At 35.0% G+C, this 25304-nt stretch overlaps 1 protein-coding gene across 2 annotated transcripts; it reads left to right on the top strand.

Annotated features, from left to right (window-relative positions):
- The first annotated feature begins 979 nt into the window (after positions 1–979).
- On the top strand, positions 980–25229 carry LOC126670749 (DNA polymerase epsilon catalytic subunit A-like). Of its 2 annotated transcripts, none has more exons than XM_050364580.2 (49): positions 980–1250; positions 1335–1400; positions 1537–1596; positions 1696–1791; positions 2721–2881; positions 3088–3176; positions 3280–3497; positions 4373–4459; positions 4557–4691; positions 5686–5808; positions 11429–11512; positions 11779–11943; positions 12031–12207; positions 12311–12424; positions 12758–12862; positions 13313–13431; positions 13533–13674; positions 13751–13845; positions 14030–14135; positions 14233–14312; positions 14419–14595; positions 14767–14854; positions 14999–15079; positions 15162–15305; positions 15472–15567; positions 15746–15946; positions 16145–16199; positions 16272–16414; positions 16503–16969; positions 17083–17230; positions 17315–17512; positions 17623–17697; positions 18362–18552; positions 18695–18878; positions 18961–19025; positions 19779–19911; positions 20098–20199; positions 20292–20375; positions 20581–20655; positions 20839–20898; positions 20990–21249; positions 21323–21371; positions 21588–21748; positions 21819–21885; positions 22069–22209; positions 22398–22568; positions 22666–22875; positions 23395–23501; positions 24224–25229. In XM_050364580.2, exons 1-49 carry the CDS (start codon positions 1080–1082, stop codon positions 24582–24584), a joined length of 6687 nt encoding a protein of 2228 aa, XP_050220537.1. In that variant the 5' UTR covers positions 980–1079; the 3' UTR covers positions 24585–25229. The 2 variants fall into 2 exon arrangements, with proteins under 2 accessions (XP_050220537.1, XP_050220530.1); XM_050364573.2 differs by having other exon boundaries at positions 3085–3176.
- Positions 25230–25304: the final 75 nt, after the last annotated feature.

The raw sequence follows: 25304 nt of genomic DNA, 5'->3' as shown, positions 1-25304 counted from the left end.
CCACAATTGATTATTAGCCTAAATATTAAGTGCAGGAATATAATGGTAAAAAGATAATGTTGAAAAATGAGAGTTAGTATATAAAGTAAAGCTTTTCAAAAAGTAATATAAAAAATAAATGAAAATTGGTAGGAAATGTAAAGATTTAGAAAGGGTAGTAAAAAAATAAATATTTAAAAAAAAACAGTATTTCATATAAAAAGCCCACAAATAAATTTGCAAAATATTTATTTAAATAAAAATATATGTAAATATACTTATTTAGATCTAGGTTAGCTCTAAAGTTTTGAGTTTACTTTTTTTGGTTAAGGGTTTAGTTTAAACTTAGGCCATATTTCGTTCATAAAATGGAATAACATGAAATAGAATAGTTATTCCATAAAAAATGAAACAACAATTTTTTACTTTTTGGCAAGAGTGTTTATTCTATAAAATCATGAAAAAGCAATTTCATAAAATAACTATTTTACGAACCAAATTTAAGAATAGTCATTTTATACGGAATAATTATTACATTCCGCACATATTCCATGAACCAAACATGATAGGATTTTAGCTTTTAGGGTTTAGCTTTTAAAGTGGTACCAACGAGCCAGGGTTCGGAGATGGCGACCGTCGGTGGGTGCAGTGGTCAGAGATGGGGATCGACAATGCTTGACTGAAATGGGCTTTTCGGCGCGGTCGTCGGAAGGGCGGTGGTCGCCGTAGGCGATAGTTGGCTGGAAGCGGCTGGTAATCGGTGGTTGGATTAAATTCTGTTGGTCTAACATTGATTTGAGTTGGATTGATTTATGGCTAGATATTTTTGTAATTATGTTCACTTTTTAGGTATTTTTACAAAATTTTTAGTCAAGCAAATTATGTATTTTCCAATTATTTTCACTCTTTTTTTGGGTATTTCGAACGAAGTCGTTTGGGTATTTATGTCATTTCAAAAGTAAAAAAGAACTACATAGTGCATTTGGGCGGGAAAATACTAAATCCCTTACCTTTTCTCGCGCGGCAACCACACTTAATCAGATCAGAAGGGTTTCAATGTCTCATTAACTTAACTCGCCGCCGTTTAAGTAGTCACAAAAATGTACAACGGCGTAGATAACCGGAGACGAGACCGGAACAACAATTTTAACCGGAACTCAAAGAAGCAGAAATTTATTCGAAACGCAGAAGAAGAACTCGACTCAAAGTTCGGCTTCGATCTCTTCAACGAAGGCGATAAGCGTCTCGGTTGGCTTCTCACTTTGTCATCTGTAAGTCTAATTTTAATTTCCCCCCTAAATTTCGTTTGAATGTCAGTCTTCAGTGTTGAATTTTTTTAACAAATGAATTCATAGTCATCTTGGGAGGATCAAGAAACGCGAAGAGTACATAGTTGTGTTGATCTCTATTTTGTATCTCAGGTAAAAAATAATACAGAATTGTGAGATTAAATTAATCAAATTAATTGTCGATATGTGAGGTTAAATTAATTAAATTAATTGTCGGTATATGAGATTTAATTAATTTAATTAATTGTCTTGAAATTTCCATTATTAGGATGGTTCTGCTTTCAAGTCGCAGTTTAAGTTCCATCCTTATTTTTATGCCGCCACGAAGGTACTTTTCCCCTCTTTGTATATGTTTGTGTACTTGAGGCTTAGTTTACTTTACTTTACTTACATAGTGATAATACTGTTGTTGGTGATGTTATGATAGGATAAAATGGAAATGGATGTTGATGCATATCTGCGGCGACGATATGAAAGTCAAATTGCTGATATTGAAATTGTGGAAAAGGAAGACTTAGATCTTGTGAGTTACATTCTGTTTTCTACAATTTTTCATTGGCTTAATTATGCCTATCAATAGTTCTTTCACACTTTTGAGATTCGACGGTGCCTTTTTTTGTTTGTTGTTTCCTTTTTGCGTGAAATGATACTGTATCAGTACTGTTGCTAGCTAAAAGCTTGATTTTGTGGATAGGTTTTCTTAGCTTTAAGCTATTCTAAATTGTGAGTATTAGTGTAAAAATAAGAAGAATGCATAACTTATGCGGCTGAAGATTTGTCATTTGATACAAAGCTCCTGATATTCATATCTTTTTTAAATTTAATTTCAGTTTAGTACCATAAGAATTTTTTGGTGTTAGAGCTAGCATTTAGGAACTTCTGGTTTACTAAGAACCTTTTTAAACCATTTGTTGAGGCTATGAAGGGTGTTCTGCCAATTAAAAAGATGAATAAGCTATAATTTGGCCATCAGAAATTTCTAATTTTTTAAATCATCCTCAAAGCAATGAAGTGAATGAGCAAAAAAGATTAAAATGCTCTATTGACTTTCTTGCCAATATCATTGAAATCAAAACTCATGCTTATTGTCTATGGCATTGGCATTACATCTTGCTGCATACAACTTGAAACTGAAATTTTTCTCTTGACTTTCTTATGAATCTGTCTGTCTGAATGTCGACCATGCATTTAAAGAAGAACCATTTTTTAGGAGTGAATTACAAGAAATTGATACAAATTATAGTTTAAGATTTTAGGTGTGTTTTATTCTATTAATCATAAGACGTATATTATTTCTTAGCTTTATTGCTCTTGAGATTTTTTTTCTAGTGAAACAAATTTATTTAGTTATTTTCATGTTCATAACCTATTGGGATTTAGCATGGGTTTGAATCTTTTAACATTGTATCATGAAAATGATTCATTATGTTTGCTTTATATGCTCGTTGACAGAAAAACCATTTGTCCGGTTTGCATAAAAGATATCTGAAAATATCTTTTTCTACTGTTCAACAATTAATGGATGTGAAGAGAGATCTGTCATATGTTGTTGAAAGAAACAGGGCAAAGTTTGATACTGCAGAAGCATACGAGTCCATATTAACGGAGAAGAGGTATTTTCAGCTAGTCTTGATTTATATAATACATGCACTCCTGTCTTTTGGTTGAACAATACATAGTCGAGCTATAATTTTTTTATTCCACCTTATTTAGGGGCATCTTCCTTTCATTATTCAATATTGATTTAAGTGAACTTGACTATTTACATCTTAAGTTTAGTATCTATGCGACCCTCACATTTTTCTATGCTGTTTAGCAGAGAACAAAGACCTCAAGATTTTTTAGATTGTATAGTTGATCTCCGGGAGTATGATGTTCCATATCATGTTCGTTTTGCGATTGATAATGGTAATATATTATGCAATCTTTATGTTTGTTTACACACAATAGCTTGTGAAGTAAAATACATTGCTTAATGATTACCAAATAATATTGTTTCTCTGTTACTCAGATATTAGATGTGGGCAGTGGTATGATATTAGTGTATCCAGTACTGGCATTATGCTTGAAAAGAGGACTGATCTTCTGCAGCGTGCTGAAGTACGCGTATGTGCATTTGATATTGAAACCACCAAGCTTCCACTGAAATTTCCAGATGCTGATTATGACCAAATAATGATGATATCTTACATGGTTGATGGACAAGGATACTTGACCATTAACAGAGAGGTAGATATAACTAGTTTCATTTTTTTCAGCTACTTGGTCATTTGTTAAGTTTAATAATTTTCAAGCTTGTTTATAATTTCCATTAGTTTGTGTTGTGCCGTTCAAGGAAAATATGGTGGCTGTTATGTGCTGTCTTTACTGAACGTAATAAGTAATGGTCCACCCATTAGATGGACATAAGTAAACAGTGTGCATGTTGGTTTGATATTTGATTTATTCCATTTGTCTTATAGCATGATCTTCTACAAAGACAATGTTACTAGGAAAGTCTGATGTCTTTAGGCTTTAGCTTTAAGCTTAGGCATTAAGTATTTAAAAAAATTGCAGGAAGCAAAAGATTACCATTTGTTCTACTTATTCAATAATGGTATATCTGGTTAATTTTTAAGAATGCTATTCACCTGTAGAAGCATCAACTTGCAACGCCTCTGATTGGGAGGCTTGGTTTCAGATGCTTGTGTGGTGTATTTCTGTTTAGGATCTAATTTGATTCTCTTTCAAAAGAGTTGGTTGTGATTTCTGGGGGAGGATATGGGTTGATCTATCATATTATATAATTATTCTCAGTTCCTAGAAGTCAAATAGAAACGAGATATTGTTACAATGATAATTTGATTTTATGTTTGTTTAAGATTTTGCATAATATTAGGTAAGCATCAAACTTTGTTATTTTGTGAAAGAAAAGAAGTTAATAATGTGTTTTTACTTTCATATGTGCAAGTATGGAGGAGGCAAATGCTTATTTCTTTCTCTTAGAGGCTGTTTTCTGTCCATCTGTCTGTACATTTGTCTTTGTCTCTACCTGCCCTTTACTTTTGCTTTACATTCATTTTAACCCAATACATCTGTTTATTTATTAATAACTTTAAGTTCAGTGTGTAGGGGAAGATATAGATGATCTAGAATATACTCCTAAACCAGAATATGAAGGGTGTTTTAAGGTGACCAATGTGCAAAATGAGGTAAAGAAAACACATCAATCTAGTGCGTGCAGTAAGCTAGGAAGTTGATGCATCATGCATATGTTTATCTTGATGTTCAATTATGTGTTTCTTGCAGGTACAGCTACTTAGACAGTGGTTTGCCCACATGCAAGAGGTGAAACCTGGAATATATGTTACTTACAATGGTGATTTTTTTGACTGGCCATTTATGGAAAGCCGAGCAGCTTATCATGGGCTTAAGATGAGTGATGTATGCTGCCTTTCCTGTTCAATTCACTTATAAATCACCAATAAGTTTGTATCTGTAGCTTCCTAAATTGTTAAAATTTCATAATTTAAACAACTTCAGATAATACCAGTCGCATATTTTGTGCTGTTGAATTGTAAACATTTCAATTTTGCTCGTCGTTCTAGTTTTTTTCCCCTCTAGGTGTTACTGACGTCTCTTGGTAAATGAGAATGTGATGCATCGATAGAGATGCATATTTAGGAATTTCAGAAAATTGTATGTTTAGCTACTAAACTTATACCTATTCTACTACTAGTAGCTTCCCGTAAGCATCATTTTTCTAGAGGGTGGGGGAGAGGGGCAAAGAAATAGTTAGCTACAAAGGTTCATTTCACCCCTCTAACTTGGCGCAAAAGATTAAAAATATTTAAGCTCGTGTTTTATGACAAAAAAAAAACCATGGCTTGTGTATTTTGGGTAAGTTTATACCCCAATTACCCCAATTTGAGGTTGGTTCTGCTCGTCAAGACTGCAAACTGACCTAAAATTGATAAGTTGTGGATTGTTTTGCCATATAATTCAAATTTGGACATTTCTTATCTTTTGTGTCAAGTTGGAGGGTGAAATGATCCTTTGTTGGTTTAGGAAGAGTATGTGTTTAGTGACTGGTTTTGCTGTGCCTATAAATATTTATGTTTATAAATTCATTATTTGTTACGAATGTTGCAATCTCTGGCTAATGATGAGATCATCCCTTAGTGCCGTTACAAGCTTGAATTTCTCATGGGCACTTTTGTCACCAGCTTGAATGTCTCATATTTCTGGAAAACAATGTTGATTAAAGGTCTTTTTTTATGAACTTGTAAAAGGTTGACTTAAGTTGGAATTGGCCCTTTAATATTTATCATACAAGTAATGCTCTATTTGTTCCTTATTTACTAATCAATTTATTGAACTACAAGCATATTTCAAACATTTAACTCCTTGTTACTTTGTTATTTCATTTGTTTTTCAGGAGGTTGGTTTTTCTTGTGACAAGAATCAGGGAGAGTGCCGTGCTAGATTTGCTTGCCATTTGGATTGTTTTGCTTGGGTCAAACGTGATAGTTATCTGCCTCAAGGGAGTCAGGGCCTTAAGGTGCTATCCGTTTCCCTAGATTCAACCTTTGTTATGAATTTATATATATTTTCTGCAAAATATTAAATGTTGTTCGTTTTATGCTAGTTTAGTACTTACCATGAAGCTGTAACTTTTTGATAATTTTTTGTTGCTACTGCACAGTCTGCACTTTAGTCTTGAAAATCAAAAACAGTCATTCAAAGATTCAGATAAAAACTAGTACTTCTCATTGATGGATATCTTAATTCTCTCTTTAACAACATCTGTCAATCTCGATTCTTGTAGCCTTATGTTGAAATCATTGAATTCTGAGAAATATTATAGGAGAAAACAATTGTATTGTTATATTTATTTCTGAATATACAACCTGTATATATATACAGCTAAAAGGAAGCCTAACTAGGAAATATTAACTGTACAAGTAATTCCCCTAATTAAGGTTATATATAAGGCTAATTCCCTAATCTATGTAATAGAGAAGACTTCCTATATTTACTCCATAAATTACTCTATTGAGATTTGTTCCTTTTCCAACACTCCCCCTCAAGCTGGCTTGTAAATATCTTTCATACCCAGCTTGCTTACAAGATAGTCAAATTGTTTTTTAGATAGTCCCTTGGTATGGATGTCAGCCACCTGTTGATATGTAGGTATGTAAGGAACACATATTAAGCCATCATCAAGTTTTTCTTTGATAAAATGTCTGTCCACTTCGATATGTTTAGTCCTATCGTGAAGGACAGGATTATGAGCAATCGAGATCGCAGCTTTATTATCACAAAACGCTTTCATGGGAAATAAAAATTGAATCTGCAAATCTTCAAGTAATCTTTTAATCCAGATTATCTCACAAATGCCATGTGCAAGAGATCTAAGTTCAGCTTCTGCACTACTACGTGCTACAACACTTTGCTTTTTGCTCCGCCAAGTCACCAAATTTCCACCAACAAAGGCACAATAACCCGATGTTGACCGTCGGTCTGTAATGCATCCAGCCCAATCAGCATCAGTGTAGACTTCGATCTGAATATTATCTCCTTTTCTAAACATAAGCCCTTTGCCGGGTGTCCCTTTAAGATATCTCATTATTCTGTAAACAACATCAAAGTGCTCTTTGCCAGGAGCATGCATAAATTGACTTACCACACTCACAGCAAACGCAATGTCGGGACGAGTGTGTGATAAGTAAATAAGCTTACCTACTAGCCGCTGAAATTTCTCTCTTTCAATCACATTTTCAGCAGTAGCTAAATTTAGCTTCAAATTAGCCTCAATAGGAGTCTCGGCTGCTTTACATCCGAGAAGGCCAGTTTCATCGAGTAAATCAAGAATATATTTTCTTTGATTCACAAATATTCCTTCTCTTGATCTAGCAAATTCCATGCCTAGAAAGTACTTCAACTCTCCGAGGTCTTTAATCTCAAACTCTTCTGCCAATCTTTTCTTTAGAGTTGACAACTCATCAAGATCATCACCTGTCAAAATCATATCGTCAACATATACAATTAAAATTGCAATATTGCCTTTATCAGAATGCTTATAAAACATAGTATGATCAGCTTGACTTTGGTGATACCCATAGCCTTTTACCGCCTTCCCAAAACGTTCAAACCAAGCTCTAGGAGACTGTTTAAGGCCATATAAAGACTTTTTCAGTTTGCAAGCTTTGTTTTGGCCAATAGCACTTTCAAAACCTGGAGGAGGGCACATGAACACTTCATCTTCTAAATCACCATTCAAGAACGCATTCTTCACATCCAGTTGTTGTAAAGGCCAACTAAAGTTTGCTGCAAGAGATAGCAACACACGAATGGAGTTAATTTTTGCCACTGGAGCAAAAGTTTCTTGGTAATCAATACCATGAGTTTGAGTAAACCCCTTAGCAACCAGCCGTGCTTTATATCTTTCTACACTTCCATCCGCCTTGCATTTTACAGTAAAAACCCATTTACAGCCTACTATTTTTTGATCTTTTGGCAATTCAACAATCTCCCAAGTCTCATTCTTTTTTAGTGCACCAATCTCCTCCATAACTGCCAATCTCCACTTTGGATTATCAAGAGCTTCCTGGATGTTTCTAGGGATAAACAAGTTCGAAATTCTTGACGTAAATGCTTTATGTTTGTGAGAAAGATTATCGTATGTTAAATAGTTTGCAATAGGATGATTGGTACAAGAACGAATTCCTTTTCTTATGGCTATAGGTATATCTAGATCACCATGTTCAGATTCAACAGTATGATTAGGAACAAAAGAAGTACAAGGTTGAGAAGAACCTAAATTTGGAGAAGAACCTGAATTTGGAGCATTGGGTATGATTGGCAGTGCTTCAAGTGTAGATGGTTCTGCATTCTTCTTATGATTTTTCTTCCTTGTATAAACAAGTACTTCAGGCCTAAATCCCTTAGGATCATCTTGTAGTGTTTCTCCCCCTGTTAAAGATTCCCCCATACTTGGTACAATAGGATGCAAAACAACTTTAGGTAAACTTTGTTGAATACCCCAACTATTTTCTTCATCTAGTTTCTCCCCCTGAAGAAAATTATTTTGAAAATATGGCTGATTTTCAAGAAATACAACATCCATAGTAATCACAGTCTTCCGAGTTAAAGGATTAAAACATTTATATCCTTTTCTATTAGATGCATAACCAATAAAAACATGTTTTCCAGCTTTAGGATCAAGTTTTGACCGATCTTTTTGAGGAATAAAAGCATAAGCTGTACAGCCAAAGACCTTAAGAGGTAACTTTGAAAAAATCCGAGCTTCGGGAAAATGTTGAGTAAAACAGTTTAGGGGTGTAGTGTAATTCAAAACACGTGTAGGCATCCTGTTAATTAAATATGTTGCAGTTAAAACGGCTTCACCCCAGAGATATTTAGGAATATGCATAGAAAACATTAAAGCTCGTGCAACTTCTAGTAAGTGTCTATTCTTTCTTTCAGCTATACCATTTTGCTGGGGCGTATCAACACAAGTAGATTGATGTTGCATACCCTTATCTCTTAAGAAGCTGCCAAGAGATTCATTAAAATATTCAGTACCATTATCAGTATGCAAAATTCCTATTTTGGTATGAAATTGTGATTCAACCATTGCATAAAAGTTTTTGAATAAAGCATGAACTTCAGATTTATCTTTCATCAAATATACCCAACTTAATCGAGTATGATCATCAATAAAAGTCACAAACCATTTTTTTCCAGAAAAAGTTTGAACTCGTGAAGGCCCCCAAACATCACTATGGATTAAGTAAAAAGGGCGAGATGGCTGATATGGTTTTGAATAGTAGGTACTTTTATGACTTTTTGCTAAAATGCAATGTTCACAATGAAAATCAAGAATATCAATTCCATTAAATAAAGCAGGAAACAATTTTTTAAGATAAGGAAAACTAGGATGTCCCATCCTATAGTGCCAAAGCTTAATATTATCCTTAATAGAGGGAGAACTAACACTACTTAAACCCTGAGGTAATTTATACTTGGAATCTTCTTCTTCAAAGTAATAGAGACCATCTATCATTTTAGCACTGCCAATCGTCCTCCCCGATTTCAGGTCCTGAAAAATACAATGAGAATCAAAGAAAGTAACGCAACAATTAGAATCCTTGCATATTTTGCTAACAGATAAGAGATTACAAGCAAGTTTAGGTACATGAAGAACTGATTTAGGAGACACATTGTTTGACAATTTTATCAAACCTTTGCCTGCTATAGAAGAATAGGATCCATTTGCAACACGGATTTTTTCTTGTCCAGAACAAGGATAATATGTATGAAACAAATTGGAAAGACTAGTCATATGATGAGATGCTCCTGAATCTACTATCCAGGGAGCAGATTGTGAAATAGAAGAACAAACTAGGGCATTTAAATCACTACCTGTTTGTGCAATAGAAACATTAGGAGTACCCGATAATCCAGCATTAGATTTCAGCAGTCTGAGAATATGATTCACTTGTTCAGGGCTGAATGGGACAGCTTCAACTTCATGTGCAGAAGGAATAGATTTCAGCAATTTTAGAATATGATTCACCTGTTGAGGGCTGAATGGGGCAGCTTCGACTTCATGTGCAGAAGGAAAATTTTTCTGATTAAACTTCCTCTCATGCTTGCCCTTCCAATTTGCAGGTTTACCGTGAAGTTTCCAGCATGTTTCACGGGTGTGTTTAGGCTTGTTGCAATGATCACACCATACACCAGTTCTTTGACCAGTGCTAAATGGAGTATTGCGGCTAAAATAGGCTTCACCTGCAGCCAAAGCAGAATTCTCAAGGATGCTACTGGAAGTCTTTTTTCCAAGCATAACAAGTCTACGACTTTCTTCACGACGAACTTCGGAAAAAACTTCTCCAATAGAAGGAAGAGGTTGTCTGCCAATTATCCTTCCTCTAACTTCATCAAATTCAATATTTAGCCCAATAAGAAACTTATAAATCCGCTCATCTTCGACCTTCTTTTTATAGTGGTTGGCATCCTCCAAGCATTTCCACTCATAACTATTGAATAAGTCTAAATCTTGCCACAAGCGTTTCAACGAATTGAAGTACTTAGTGACATTGTCTTCTCCTTGACGAATATCACCAAGTTTCAACATCAATTCATAGACTTGGGACTGATTTCCCAAATCTGAGTACATAAGATTAATATTATCCCAAAGCTCCTTAGCAGTGTGATAACACATGTAGTTGGAGCTAATGTCTTCCTCCATAGAGTTAACCAGCCACGTCATTACCATTGAGTTTTCAGCATCCCATGTAGAATATTTAGGATCATCAATGTTTGGTTCCCTTTTATCTCCAGTTAGATAGCCAATTTTACCCCTTCCTCGAATATACATACGCACAGATTGAGACCAGCGCAAAAAATTATCTCCATTCAATCGAATTGTAGTTATTTGGACTGAATGAGATTCGGAGGGAACCAAGGTTTTAGTGGCAGAAGTAGGAGTTTCAGAAGAAGAAAGATTGATGTTTGTAGAGTCAGACATGGTGGCTGCTAAGTTGTGGCTAGGTTAGATGAGGAGGCTAGGTTTATTTTTTGCTCACTGGATCAAGGTGAGCTCTGATACCATGAGAAATATTATAGGAGAAAACAATTGTATTGTTATATTTATTTCTGAATATACAACCTGTATATATATACAGCTAAAAGGAAGCCTAACTAGGAAATATTAACTGTACAAGTAATTCCCCTAATTAAGGTTATATATAAGGCTAATTCCCTAATCTATGTAATAGAGAAGACTTCCTATATTTACTCCATAAATTACTCTATTGAGATTTGTTCCTTTTCCAACAAATTCAAATTGGTCTTGTGTATAATTCCAGTTTTCAAACCATGTTGCTTTAAAATTTTAGGCAGGCATTTGTACTTCCATGTTTTTTCATTCCATCAACTAAAAAATATCAAAATTTTCTGAAAATGGTCAGTTAAGTTCTCCATTTGTTAAACTTTGAAGAAAGTTATTATACATTCTGTAGGTGAGCGCAATTCCTTTTATTAAATGATAAATGGTAGTGCTAGAGACAGCCTTCAGATTGTAAGTTTCATTCTAGATATGCAGATGAGCTTATTGTAGTCATTATTTAAATCTTAACTATAGGGTTCACAATTTTCTTTCCTTGATATGTCAGGCTGTCACTAAGGCAAAATTGGGATATGATCCCATGGAGGTCAATCCAGAAGATATGGTTCGCTTTGCAAAAGAAAAGCCTCAGGTATCCATGTATATAAGAAGGTTTTTGCTATTATATGTAATAATTTCACCTCATGATTTTTTTCATCGTTTTGATAAAAATGGGGAAGCCTAATCCATATACCTATCCAACTAATTAGTAAATGAGGCTTAATATTTAGTACTACTATTCATTGTTGCCACCAAGTGCATGTTTAGATTTATATTGTTTTGCTAACCAAGAATTTTCTTTTTGTGCGTATTCAAAAATTTCTAATATTGTTTCTGTTTCTGCAAATATGCTGACAGACGATGGCGTCCTACTCAGTGTCTGATGCTGTTGCAACTTATTATTTGTACATGACCTATGTTCATCCATTCATTTTCTCTCTTGCCACCATAATTCCCATGCCACCAGATGAGGTTTTGCGCAAAGGTAGTGGGACACTTTGTGAAATGCTTCTTATGGTGCAGGTGGGCTCTTGGGCACCTATATGTGAATTGTTGGCTTCATATGGTTTTTGCTTCAGTCTTTTACTTCATTATCTCACTTTGTTACAGGCGTACAAGGCAAATGTTATCTGCCCTAACAAGCACCAATCCGACCCTGAGAAGTTCTATAAGAACCACCTTCTTGAGAGTGAGACATACATTGGTGGCCATGTGGAGTGCCTTGAAAGTGGGGTATTCAGATCTGATCTGCCAACTAATTTTAAGCTTGATCCCTCTGCGTATAATGTAAGTTAATTTTTTTTAATTAAAATATGATTTACTGTATGTTAGTATTATATTTGTTGTTGGATCTTCTAATTGACTGAGATTCGAACACTTTGATTTTTAGCAACTGATTGAAAACCTTGATCGAGACCTTCAATATGCTGTAAGAGTAGAGGGTAAGATGGACTTGGATTTAGTCTCCAATTATGATGAAGTGAAAAATGCCATCATGGAAAAGGTACTAATTTGCCCTTCATTGATGCTGAATGGCTTGTTTCTTTGTTTGACTAGCTGATTTTAATCCTCTTCGTTTATAGTATACTTTTTAAAATCACAAAAATTCAATTTGTTTTGCCAACACAATTATGAATTAATTATCCAAGTATTTGTGAAAAACAAGCATGCTGTGTTTGCTTCATGTTATCATCCATTTGTCTCTCTTTTTTGCTTCCCTTAAATTCTGATATATATTTTTGTGAGCTGGGGATAGGCCGAATCTAAAATAAGTACTTCTTAAGAAAATATCAAATAGGGACAGAATCAATTTTTATTTTACTCGTGTCTTTTGCAGCTGGTGAATTTGAGGGATGAACCAGTGCGTGAAGAGTGCCCTCTTATTTATCATTTAGATGTTGCTGCAATGTATCCTAACATTATTTTGACAAACAGACTTCAGGTATGATGATCGAAAAACTTCTCTTTAGGTGGTCTTTTTTATAATCTGTTTGTGTTTTATGTGCTATCTGATTTATATTGCATAATCAGAATTTGTTTTTAGATAACTGAAGGACTGTTTTTCTCCTTTCAATCTCTGTGAAGAGTTTTAGCTGCAATTTTAAAATGAGAATTGGCTATTTGGTAATCTTGTAAAAAGTTGGATATTCATGAGATTTTAACTGTTATTAAATTTCAACAGGTTTTGGCTACTGAAATAAGCAAATAGGTCTTGCGATCATCTTATGCTTACATGGTCTGTTTGGAAATAGTTGAGCATTTTGTAACTGTCATTATGTATTATGCTGTCTGCTAGGAGCTTCGTGTTTTTCATGTTGTCTTCCAATGTTCTTTGAGAAGAATATTTGAAGAAATGTGTTAGTGACTGTTTTACTTGTCTTTTTCTTTTCAGCCCCCCTCTACAGTTACTGAAGAGATATGTACTGCATGTGACTTTAACCGTCCAGACAAAACTTGTCTTCGAAAGCTTGAATGGGTTTGGCGTGGAGAGATATTTATGGCGAAGAAAAGGTTCTATTTCTTGTCTTCCCATTATCTTCTTCTGATTGTCTCTATTTTATCAGTTGCAGACTGATTTAGTTTTAGATTGACATGAAATGTATCAATTTCAGTGACTATTATCATTTGAAGAGGCAAATTGAGTCTGAGTTTGTTGATGGCACTGATGGTCAGTTGTCAAAATCATTTCTTGACCTCCCTAAGGTGGATCAACAATCAAAACTTAAAGAGCGTCTAAAGAAATACTGTCAGAAGGTGTGTTTCTTTCTCTAGTGAAGACTTTTGCCTGAACAAAGCTAGTCTTACTTATAAATCATTTTTCTTTTTTCAGGCATATAAACGGGTGATTGACAAGCCTGTCACTGAACTTCGAGAAGCAGGGATCTGCATGCGTGAAAATCCATTCTATGTTGACACTGTTCGCAGGTATGCAATTCTTATTTACACGTGTTTTCTTCTATGATTCCTGATGTCAATATTTATATTTGGAACTTGACTTTTCATTAGTAGGATTTTCATGTAACATATGAGATAATAAGTTATAGATGGTACAACTATTATTGCTGTTAAGTTACTATTATATAACTCCTATTTCTTCAATTTGTTCAAGCTTTCGGGATAGGAGGTATGAATATAAAGGACTTAATAAAGTTTGGAAGGGGAAGTTATCAGAAGCCAAAGCTAGTGGGAATTCCATCAAGATCCAGGAAGCACAGGTGTGAGTCTCTATGTTGATTGTCATGGAAATATAGACTTTCATAATTATGATACTTGTTCTTTTATACAAACTACTCTGGCAATTCATGCATGCAGGACATGGTTGTGGTTTATGATTCACTGCAACTTGCACACAAGTGTATTCTTAATTCCTTCTATGGATATGTTATGCGCAAGTGAGTTGGTGATTTTGCTCTTTTCTATACCCAATGGTATGGATTTGGCTGTTTACATATTTTGTGGTCTTTGTCAAGGTCATGGTTTTATTTCTTTGTGTTCCAGAGGTGCAAGATGGTATTCAATGGAAATGGCAGGTGTAGTGACATATACAGGAGCAAAAATAATTCAGAATGCTCGGTTGCTTGTTGACAAAATTGGAAAACCACTTGAGTTGGATACTGATGGTATTTGGTGTGTGCTCCCTGGATCTTTTCCAGAAAACTTCACATTTAAAACAAAGTAAGTTACAGTTTCTCAGGATTTTCCTGTTGCTATGTATTTAAGGCTCGTATCTAAATCTTCAATTTTTCGCATGCTTAGTTATTCCATATGTAAGACTATTAGTCAATTAAGTCCTCAGGGAAAGTATTTAACCTACAGTACTTTGGCTGGCGAAATTTAAATTTTCAGTGACTTGAAGAAAAAACTTACAATATCATATCCATGTGTGATGCTAAATGTTGATGTTGCAAGAAACAACACAAATGAGCAATATCAGGTCAGAAGATTTTCTTTATATTTTCTTCTTCGACAAAAAAATCTCACTGTAAAATGTACACTGAGTCGTAAATTATTTCACCCATTTCCCTTTTTGGTTGAATCTGCAAAGATGGTTTAAAGTTCTAACTCTGTTTTCATTCAGACGCTTATAGATCCTGTGAATAAGACATATTCAACACATAGTGAATGCTCAATCGAATTTGAAGTTGATGGCCCATATAAGGTATAGCATGGAAGAATACATTGTTATTGAATTACAACTATCTTTTTTATGTTTTTATTATTTATTTTTAGTGATCTTGTAGGCAATGATTATTCCTGCTTCCAAGGAAGAGGGAATTTTAATTAAGAAGCGTTATGCTGTTTTTAATGATGACGGTACCCTTGCTGAGCTTAAAGGTTTTGAAATCAAGCGTAGAGGTGAGCTAAAGCTCATCAAAGTTTTCCAGGTACCCTTCAGTATGTTGTTACTTGTATTATTTCTCCACAGTAATTTGGTTCTGCATATTGTTACTTAAAAACTTTCCAGTTTCTTTTCCCTTAATGCTCCCCTATCTTTAATTGATTCATATGTTCCCATCATCCAAGCATGATATGGAGATAATTTGTTGGCAGGCTGAGCTTTTTGACAAGTTCCTTCATGGATCAACTTTAGAGGAATGCTATTCAGCTGTAGCTGCTGTAGCCAACCGGTGGCTTGATCTTCTTGATGTATGTTGAAAGTAATTTAGTTCTTCTTGCTATCAAGCTCTTATTTTTCTGAAGAAACACTGAAGTTGTTTGGGACTTTCTCTTCCAATCCATCTCTGACTCATGTTATATATGATGCATGAATAAATTAAGGGTGAAATTTGCAGTTTTTTCTTTCTCATTCTTGTTTTGCTTTCAGAATCAAGGGAAGGATGTTGCTGACAGTGAGTTGCTTGATTATATATCTGAATCAAGCACGATGAGCAAGTCGTTGGTAGATTATGGTCAACAGAAGTCATGTGCTGTGACCACTGCAAGACGTCTTGCAGATTTTCTAGGTGATACCATGGTTAAAGATAAAGGATTACGTTGTCAATATATAGTTGCATGTGAACCAAAGGTATGTTCTTTGTTTTAGCTTATTGGTTATGTATGTATGCATAGGGTATTAACTTGTTACTGGGAAGCTCTGTTATAGAATTATCAGTACTTTGAAAACAGGGTTTCAATATAGATTTGTATAGAAAATGCAAGCATTTACCTTAAGAATCTTTAATTATTTTCTGGATGATGATTATTGCAATTTGCATATGAACAGGGGACTCCTGTGAGTGAGCGTGCTATTCCTGTGGCAATATTTGAAACTGATTCTGGTACAAGTTTATACTGCTGTTACTTTCGGATCATTTTATGTTTATGTACTCTAATGCATTTTAATTTTGCAGAAATAATAAAATTCTATTTACGAAAATGGTGTAAGACTTCAACGGATGTGGCCATTAGATCTATCATTGACTGGTCCTATTACAAGCAACGGCTAAGTTCGGCAATTCAGAAAACTATTACAATTCCTGCTGCAATGCAGAAGGTTCTTTTTTTGCTCGTCCTTTTTTTTTTTATAGGTATACTGGTCAATCATCTTTTAGCCTTCTGGAAATGACATGAATCATTTTCAGGTTGCAAACCCTGTTCCTAGGGTAGTTCACCCAGACTGGCTTCATAAAAAGGTTCGTGAAAAAGAGGACAAATTTCGTCAAAGAAAATTGGTTGATATCTTCAGCTTTACCAACAAGGATGATTTATTAAGGAAGAATAACAGTGCCCTCACTGACAATTATATGATGGATAAGGAGAGTGAGGATTTGGAAGACTTTGGAAACAAAAGCAATTCTATTAATGGGCCTAGACCAATTGTTCGCTGCTACGCAATCAATAATGAAAAACATGCACTCAAGGCAACTGGTACAGTAAACTCCTCACAACAGCAAAATAATGATGGAGAAAGTGTACAAGATTTGTTTTCAGTCATGCAAAAAAAATCATCCTCTGCAGAATCTATTGATAGAAATGTAGATTATCAGGGGTGGCTTGAATCCAAGAAAAGAAAGTGGAAAGAACATCTGGAAATGAGGAAGAGGCAAAGGTACTCTTTTTTTAATTCCCCTCATGAAGCCGCATTTTTAAGGGCTGTATTCTTCCCTGTCAATTGAGACGTGGGTAAGGGCATTAATGATGTGCTCTTGTGAATTTTGGTAGGTTGGGAAATTTGAGGAATTCAAGTTGTGCTAATGGTGCTTTTGAGCCCTTGGGCAGTCAGAAAAATCATAAGAATACCCAGCACCGAGCTGGTGTTGGTTCCTATTTTACAACATACGAAAGATCCCTGACAAGCTGCCCCTGGCAGGTGCTCATTTTTCCTTATTTGATAAGAATTTGGATGCATTGTTAAATTCATTTTGTTACTTAATCCCATCTTCTAATGTTTCAGATCATCCAGCTTCTTCCAAGTTCACAATGTGGCCAATTTTCTGCGTGGGTGGTTGTTGAAGGGATCATGTGTAAGATTCCAATAATAGTTCCAAGAGTCTTTTACCTCAACTCAAAAGCACCTACAACAGAAAAGTTTCCAGGAAGGCGTGTGAACAAGACTCTTCCTCATGGAAGGCCTAACTATAACCTAGTTGAGGTATCCCATATGCTGCCCTTCCTTTGGTTAATTTTTTCCTGTCAGGCTACTTTTAAATTTGTCAAGTGAACTATCTTTACTTATTCTTTTTGGCTGTGAATTCTTAATAGGTTATCATAGATGAAGATAAGTTTAAAAAAGAAAGCAAAAAGCTAGCTGCTCTTCTTGCAGATCCAGAAATTGAGGTCAGTGATATGTAAAATTCGCAAGTATAAGAAACGGTGCTCAAGTAATTAAGAAAAGAGCAAAGTATCATCCCACAGCGACTGATTATTAATCATCAATCTAAATTAACCTACTTATATCTAAGCAACCAAAAATAATTTTTTTAAAGGTGAACTAATTGAATATAGTACTATAAATAAATCTTGAATTTGGCAAAAAACAACAACCTACTTTATTGATTTTATATATTAATTAATGAGTTCATCAATCAATTTTAGCTTTATGCAATGAAAAATAATTCTAATTTAACTAATATTAATAAACCATAACTCTATTTTTAATAGTACAATTATAATTAGTGCTTTAAATTATAATTATTCAAATATACACAGATTATTTATTTTCTTTTCTTTTTCTAAACTTTTTATTTTTGTAATTCTATTACCGAATTTTGAATTGACCAACTTTTTTCTATACTAATTAATCAATCTACATTCAAGTCAATTGCATGAATAAAAGAAAATAGATCATGCTAACTTAATTGATCACTTGAGCATATAACATCAATATGGAAGTGTTACTTCTGTGCGATATATTTTGTTTCACTTGTATATAAGTTGCCAGTCTCGTTTTTATTATCTGGCATTTCAGTTTTGGTTTAATTAGAACCCAAATTTTCATCAGGGAATATACGAAACAAAGGTGCCACCAGAATTTAACGCCATACTCCAAATTGGTTGTGTCTGTAAAGTGGATAAAACAGCCAAGAAACGAAATGCTCAGGATGGATGGAATCTGAGCGAACTGCAAATGAAGACAACAGCAGAATGTTCTTATTTAGAGCAATCAATAGCCTTCTTCTACCTATATCAAAGGTAGTTACTACTGTCTTATAAGGATATTGCCACATGTTATTTAAGTAGCCAACATTTATGCAATAAGCTTTATATCCTGAGCATTTTTTTTCCTGTTCAAGTCAAGTACTAAATCTGATATTTAATAATTCTTTGATTCCAGCATATCCGAAGGACGTGCTGTTTTTGTCCTCTATTGGCCTTTATTGAGAACAGTCTCTGTTGTGGTTGTCAATCCTTATCAAAATAAAGACCTATCGCCATCTTTTCTTGAAAGGCAGTTCCGTGAAGCTTGCATTGCATTGTCTGTTGAACCACCAACACCTGGGAATGATGTTGTTTTCAAGGTACATTTTCCAGCATAGCTAATCTTTTTCCTATCTTCTGCTGCAATGGCTCTTACCTTGTTTAAATACTGTATATTTTCAGGTGGGTTATGTCGGGCATGTCAAGGATGCCGAGAGAATTTTGCAGGGAACAATAAGTGAACTTAGGTTTACTCTTAACTCCATGCTGATTTGCTGTTTAGCAGTGTGATACTGTTTGATATATGATTTTCATTTCCAACAATTGCATACATTGCTAAAGGATCAGTTTTCAGGGATGTCTATCTTTTATATTTGTGGCACCATGCTGGAAGATAGTCCAGAGAGTTCTGTAGCATCTTAACATGGACTTGGGAGAGGGTTCACGAGAGGTTTCATAAACTTCTGAAGATTCAAATATAGTGAAGTTCTGTGGAACTGTGTTTTTGTGATCATGAAGTAGTTAAATGGAGACAAATACATTAAGTTTCAGAAGCTAGACGTGTCCTTTAATATGTGCTAAAGCAGTGGTTTGAACAGTTTCTCACCAGCTCGTGCTTATAGGAACTTCCAAATAAGTGTCTTCAAGATTCATCTATTTTGAGTGAATGCTATTTGTCTTTTCTTGTTTATATGTGTTGCTTGTGGTTTTATGTCGATCAAAATAACTGTGAACCTTATCTGCTGTAGAATATATTATCTCTAGTTGCATATTGTTACAGACACAAAACAAAATGATGCAACTTTTGTCATATCTATGCTCACGTGGTATAACAGGCGGTGACTTGTCCTTTTACCAACTTTCACTTCCAATTTATTGTGTCTATGATTTTATAATGAGATAATAAGTCTTTCATTTCCATCTACTTTTGGTTATATTGCTGTCGCATTCACTTTCACTGCCCAGTTTCCTTGGCCTCAAATATTTTTCTTTTTTGACAGAGATAAGCATCATGGCCCTACAATTGCTGTTATTGAATGCCCAAATGCTCATATGATGAAATCAGGCATACCCGCTCTTGATAATTTTCCGTGTGTGTCTATACCTTCCAATTCTCGTGACAGTCAGTATCAGGTAAAGGAACAATGGCTACTTCACATATTGAACGTTGCCTGTGCATGTGGAGTATGGACTAGTTCTATTATTTACTTTTGTCCCACAGAATTATGGAAGAAATAATATTCCAAGGTTGAGAAATAAATGATTTCCTGAACTTAGTTTATTTATGAAAAATGATTAATTCCTGTGTTGTAATTCTAGGTCCTTGGATGGCAACAAGCTGCTGCAAAAATTGCAATGCAACGTGCTGCTGCATCATCTCAGTGGTTGAATGAAAGGATTTCTCTCTCAAGATATGCCCATGTATTTTGCTAGCTTATTTATTTCTCTATTAACAACGGATTATAGAATGCTTATAAATGTGGATATGAACATCTACATATCTTCTGGAACAGGTCCCTTTGGGAAATTTTGAACTTGACTGGCTTATATTTACAGCAGATGTTTTCATTTCTAGAGCATTGCGAGATCAGCAACAGGTAAGTTTACTTAATTAACTTAAAGAGTTTCCTTTGGTCTGCTTTTCTCTTGTCTATTTGTTTAATGTGATAGTTGAAGTTTGTAGCGGTTGTTTGAAAGAGCTTAGCTCTTTTGAGTGGGAATTAGTTTTTTTTTTAAAAAGATTTTGGCTCTTATGTGTGAAATTATGCTTGTTTCGAGCTTAAAATGTAAAAATTCTTGCAGTTACTTTGGATTTCGGATGATGGCGTGCCTGATCTAGGGGGAATAAGTGAAGAACCTTCATGTTTTGCAGACGAGGTTAGTTAACATATGAAAACGAGGAAACACCTATAAACTCTTAATTTCTTCATGTCTTTTGTTTCCATTTTTCCCTAGCTCCAGTCGATGAAATTATTTGTTTGCTCTGATTTGTGGCTATGCTTTATTTTTCTTTTATCTTGTACTTGTGTTCTGCTGAAGTTAACTGTTGTTTTAAAATAGGTCCATCAACCTGTCCTTACATATCCTGGAGCGTATAGGAAAATTTCTGTAGAGTTGAAGGTTTGAAATTATTTCTTTTAAAATGTACCTTCCTCTTCATATAATGGCACCTGATGAATTTTATTTAACACCAAAAAGTTTTCTCGTCCAGATTCATCACCTGGCTGTAAATGCTCTGCTCAAGAGCAATCAAGTGAATGAAATGGAAGGAGGTGCCCTTTTGGGGTTTGAACAAGACATGGGTGCTGGTTCACATATTTGTGAACAATATGGCTTTGATGAGGCTATTTCATCTGCACCTGCATTACGTGTCCTCAAACAACTGATCCAAAGGTGCCTTGCAGATGCAGTTACATCAGGAAGTGTATTTGCTGATGCAATATTGCAACATCTTTATCGATGGCTCTGCAGGTTGTAGTGTTATTTTTTGTTCAATGGAAATTATTTTGATTCCTATAGTTATTTCTTACCCTTTTTACTGCAGCCCTCAGTCAAAGCTTCATGACCCAGCGCTCCACCGAATACTTCACAAGGTAAATGTTGTTGCAGACAAGGACCTTTAACTTGATTGAATTTTGAGGATGACAATTGGGCTGCAACCTTCTCTGCTTTACAATCTTTTTTTCTTTCACTTCCTCTACCAAAGAGCCATGCTGCCCTATTAAATTTAGTAATTTTATTGGTGTAACATTGGACCTTTAACTTTCTGTATCAATTGGTTGAGGATTTCTTAATTTTTACATGGATAGGTTATGCAAAAGGTGTTTGCTTTGCTCTTGGCTGAATTTCGCAAGTTAGGTGCCACAATCATATTTGCAAATTTTTCGAAGGTTATTATAGACACTGGAAAGCTCAGTCTATCTGCAGCAAAAGCTTACTGTGATAGCTTGCTCAAAACTTTGCAAACAAGGTTTGTTTTGGTCTAGGATCTGTTCAAATATTCATCTTCACTTTTCTAATTTTCGTTTTGCTGATTGTAGAGAACTGTTTGAGTGGATTGAGCTTGAGCCATTACAGTTCTGGCATTCCTTGCTTTTCATGGATCAGGTATGGTACTGCCACTCTAGAATTGCCCTACTTTCGTAAGAGGAAAAGGGTAAAACAAAAAAAAACATCTTATGGATTCCTATTCAAGCCTCTTGCCGATACACTAGTCAGACTTCAAAAGTTCGCAAACTATATTTTTTTTTTTGCAATTAGCTTATGGTCATTCTGCTCGCTCTTTTGTAGTACAATTATGGCGGTATTCCAGCCAGAGCTGATGATTGTTCGCACAGTGAATCTCAAGGGGTTAATCCTCAAAGACAGGGGTCGCAAGTGGATATTGTATCAAGCTGGAATATTGCTGAATACTTACCCAAGAAAATTCAGGTAAATCTTCTCTGCTTTCATGGACATACTCGAGGAACAATATCATAAGCTAACTACTTGAATAAATGATTTATCAGTTTTTGACAATACTACGATTTCTGTTGGTATTTAGATTCTTTCTCATATGATTCATTCAATTTTATTTATTTTGTTGGTAACTGGACAGTAAACTTTTGAGCCTTTTGCAGGATCATTTTGTCTTGATAGTCTCAGAATTTATGTTTATTCCCTGGGAACATGCACAAAAGCAAGCTGCAAACAGAGCATCTTTGCAGGAAATCAGCTCTTGTACTCCATCAATCACCGTTTCAGCTGCTGAGACATTTGAATCACACATGGTGGACTATCTTAAAGGGCAGGTATTAATGGAAGCATATTTTCTAGAATTTTTGTGATTTGCTGGCTCTTTGCATGCAAGTTCTAACATTACATTTGGTTCAATTTGTACATGTTCAGATCGGCACTTACTTCACAGACAAACTCCTAGGAATTGTTCGTGAAACTGTCCTTCATTTAAAGGGGATAAATAATTCTGAAAAAGATCGCCAAACATCTAATTTCCCACAATTTGCGGGTAACATATGTAAAAAGGATCCCGCTCTGGAATTCATTAAAAATGTCTGCGCTGTTCTGGCCCTTGACCTTAACGTACAACATGAAGTTCTGGTAATTTTTTGTCTCCTAATCTATCATCAAATATCTGAATTAAATTTTCGAACCACTAGGTTCTTGTGGATGTAGCTTCTATAGCAAGAAGCTTAGTGTTTATACGTATTTTCTCGTCAATTACATTTTGGACAGGACAGCTCAGCTTTTTCATGCACTTAAGAACCCTTCTTCCTTCAAATTGTTTTGAAAAATAATTTTTTAGGCTGTGGACCTTGGTCCATTTCACTCCTGAATTTTTTAAATTTTCTCAAAGTATTCCCCATAATATCATAACGCTTTTCTAAAATTGTTGCTATTTGTTCTTACCATTTGATCTCTCTCAATTTTATAAATGTTTTGATGTTTCCCTAGCTTCTGGGCTGATTTCTGTTAGCATCTCATCAATGTGCAAATTTAAGTGAACTTCCCAAGTTGGCGAGAAGAAATTTTTTTCTAGGAGACTGAAACAGATGAAAAACCGTGTTAATAGGGCTTTTCTAGTCAGGTGATGTGTATAATGGTTTTTTTATTGGGCAGGTGATGAGGAAGAATCTTTTGAAATATGTCAGAGTGCGAGAGTTTGCTCCTGAAGCAGAGTTTCATGATCCCTGTCCTTCTTTTGTCTTGCCGAATGTAATTTGCAGGTATGCAAATAACTATTACTATATGAACTTGGTCTAGAAGAATTTTTTACTTTGGATGTTCTCGTTTTTTATGCAAAAGCTGAATATACAAAATTAAAACATGAAAAGGTTGAAAAGATTTTCCTTATTTGGGTGACGGTGAAAGCCAAGTTCTATGAAACTCATGAGCATCGAAATTCAACCTCTTATAGTGCTTATAACTGAATTAATATGAAAAGCGTGCAAAGATACTGATGGAATGCGTTGAATTTAACTTTCCTGAATAGCTTCTCCCTGTTCGATGTTGTGAAGAAGTAATAGGAATTAGTTGAGTTTGTCAAATAACCAATTCACCCAAAAGTTCAAACTGTTAGGTGAGGTTTCAACATTAGTTTTATTATCTCTAAGACACTAACACATCCCACATATGAACACCTAGTGTGCCTGAAGCATGAATAAGCACAGACCCACTTTACCAGCTTTTAGATGAGGACCTGACTGTAATTTTATTATTATTTTTAGCATGCTTTTGCTCGTGAATGTCCATTGTGCTTGATGAGGCTCACTCTACCTTGTACATATAATTAACTAAAAGGATTAAAGTCCAGACTTTTCGATAATAGAGACTCTGATACCATATCGGATAATAAACTTGCAAGCTGTTAGTTGGGGTTCCAATATTAGTTTTATTATCTCCCATAATTTCTCTTTTTGACACCTTTTTTTAAAATATATCTGGACAGCTACTGCAATGACTGCAAAGACCTAGATTTGTGTCGTGACTCGGCTTTACTGGCTCAAGAGTGGCGCTGTGCTGTCCCACAGTGTGGCCAGCCTTATGACCGAGAGGTAATGGAGAATGCTCTTCTTCAAATTGTACGGCAAAGGGAACGCCTATATCATTTGCAGGATCTAGTGTGCATTAGGTGCAACCAGGTCAAAGCTGCACATATGGCGGAACAGTGTTCATGTGCAGGATCATATAGATGCAAGGAAGATGTGTCTGAATTCCGCTCCAAAATGCAGATTTTCTTAAATGTCGCCATCCGTCAGAAGTTTCAACTCCTCAAAGAGTGTGCTTCTTGGATATTGGAAGTTCAATAGTTGGTCATAAAAGATTTTATGCTGATAGCATTTCAAGTAGCGCGTCTGCAGCACATAGACTCCTGGCCTTATCTCGTCAGCAAGACGAGTGAGCGGAACTAGCCACCATCAAAATGGGAGTGGCACTTCAAAGGATGATCGTATTTGATAAGATGGTTAGACTTCCACTTGAAAGAGGCCATGTTGGCAAAAGTTGAAGGCCAAGCAGTTAACCCAAATGGACTAAAAGTTATGTTTCATTTGATAAGACCAACTTGAGTGTAGGGGGTGTGCATCCAGTTGGAGCTGAACTTAACTGAAACTTAGTTTCAGTTCGGTTCGGTTTGCATTGAACTTTAATGAAATCTGAAAGTAAATTAAATTAAAAATTTATAGTGTCAAAGTGAACCGAATCAACAAAATTTGATTTGGTTTGTTTTGATTTAGATTTTGCACAACCCTAATACTGAGTAGTTTTTGAGAGTCCCTGTCAATTCGTTTACAGTTCAATTGCTGCTGCCAAGGGAAGACCGGAGCAAGTGATTGTGAGAGTATCTTCGAAATGTTTTTTTATCTTTGTTGATGTAAATTGTTAAAGGTGTAAAGTAAATAAATATTTGTCATTGATAAAGCAGCATAATTACTAAATGTGTTTCTTGTTTAGAAGAGCTTTAGTCTTCTTTTTTGCGTTAATTACTACTAACTCTTAAATTAAGGGTAACCCATGGCCATGGACTCATC

The sequence above is a fragment of the Mercurialis annua genome, linkage group LG1-X (genome assembly GCF_937616625.2).
Source record: "Mercurialis annua linkage group LG1-X, ddMerAnnu1.2, whole genome shotgun sequence".
Classification (NCBI taxonomy): domain Eukaryota; kingdom Viridiplantae; phylum Streptophyta; class Magnoliopsida; order Malpighiales; family Euphorbiaceae; genus Mercurialis; species Mercurialis annua.
This window is presented reverse-complemented; position numbering and strand designations above follow the sequence as displayed.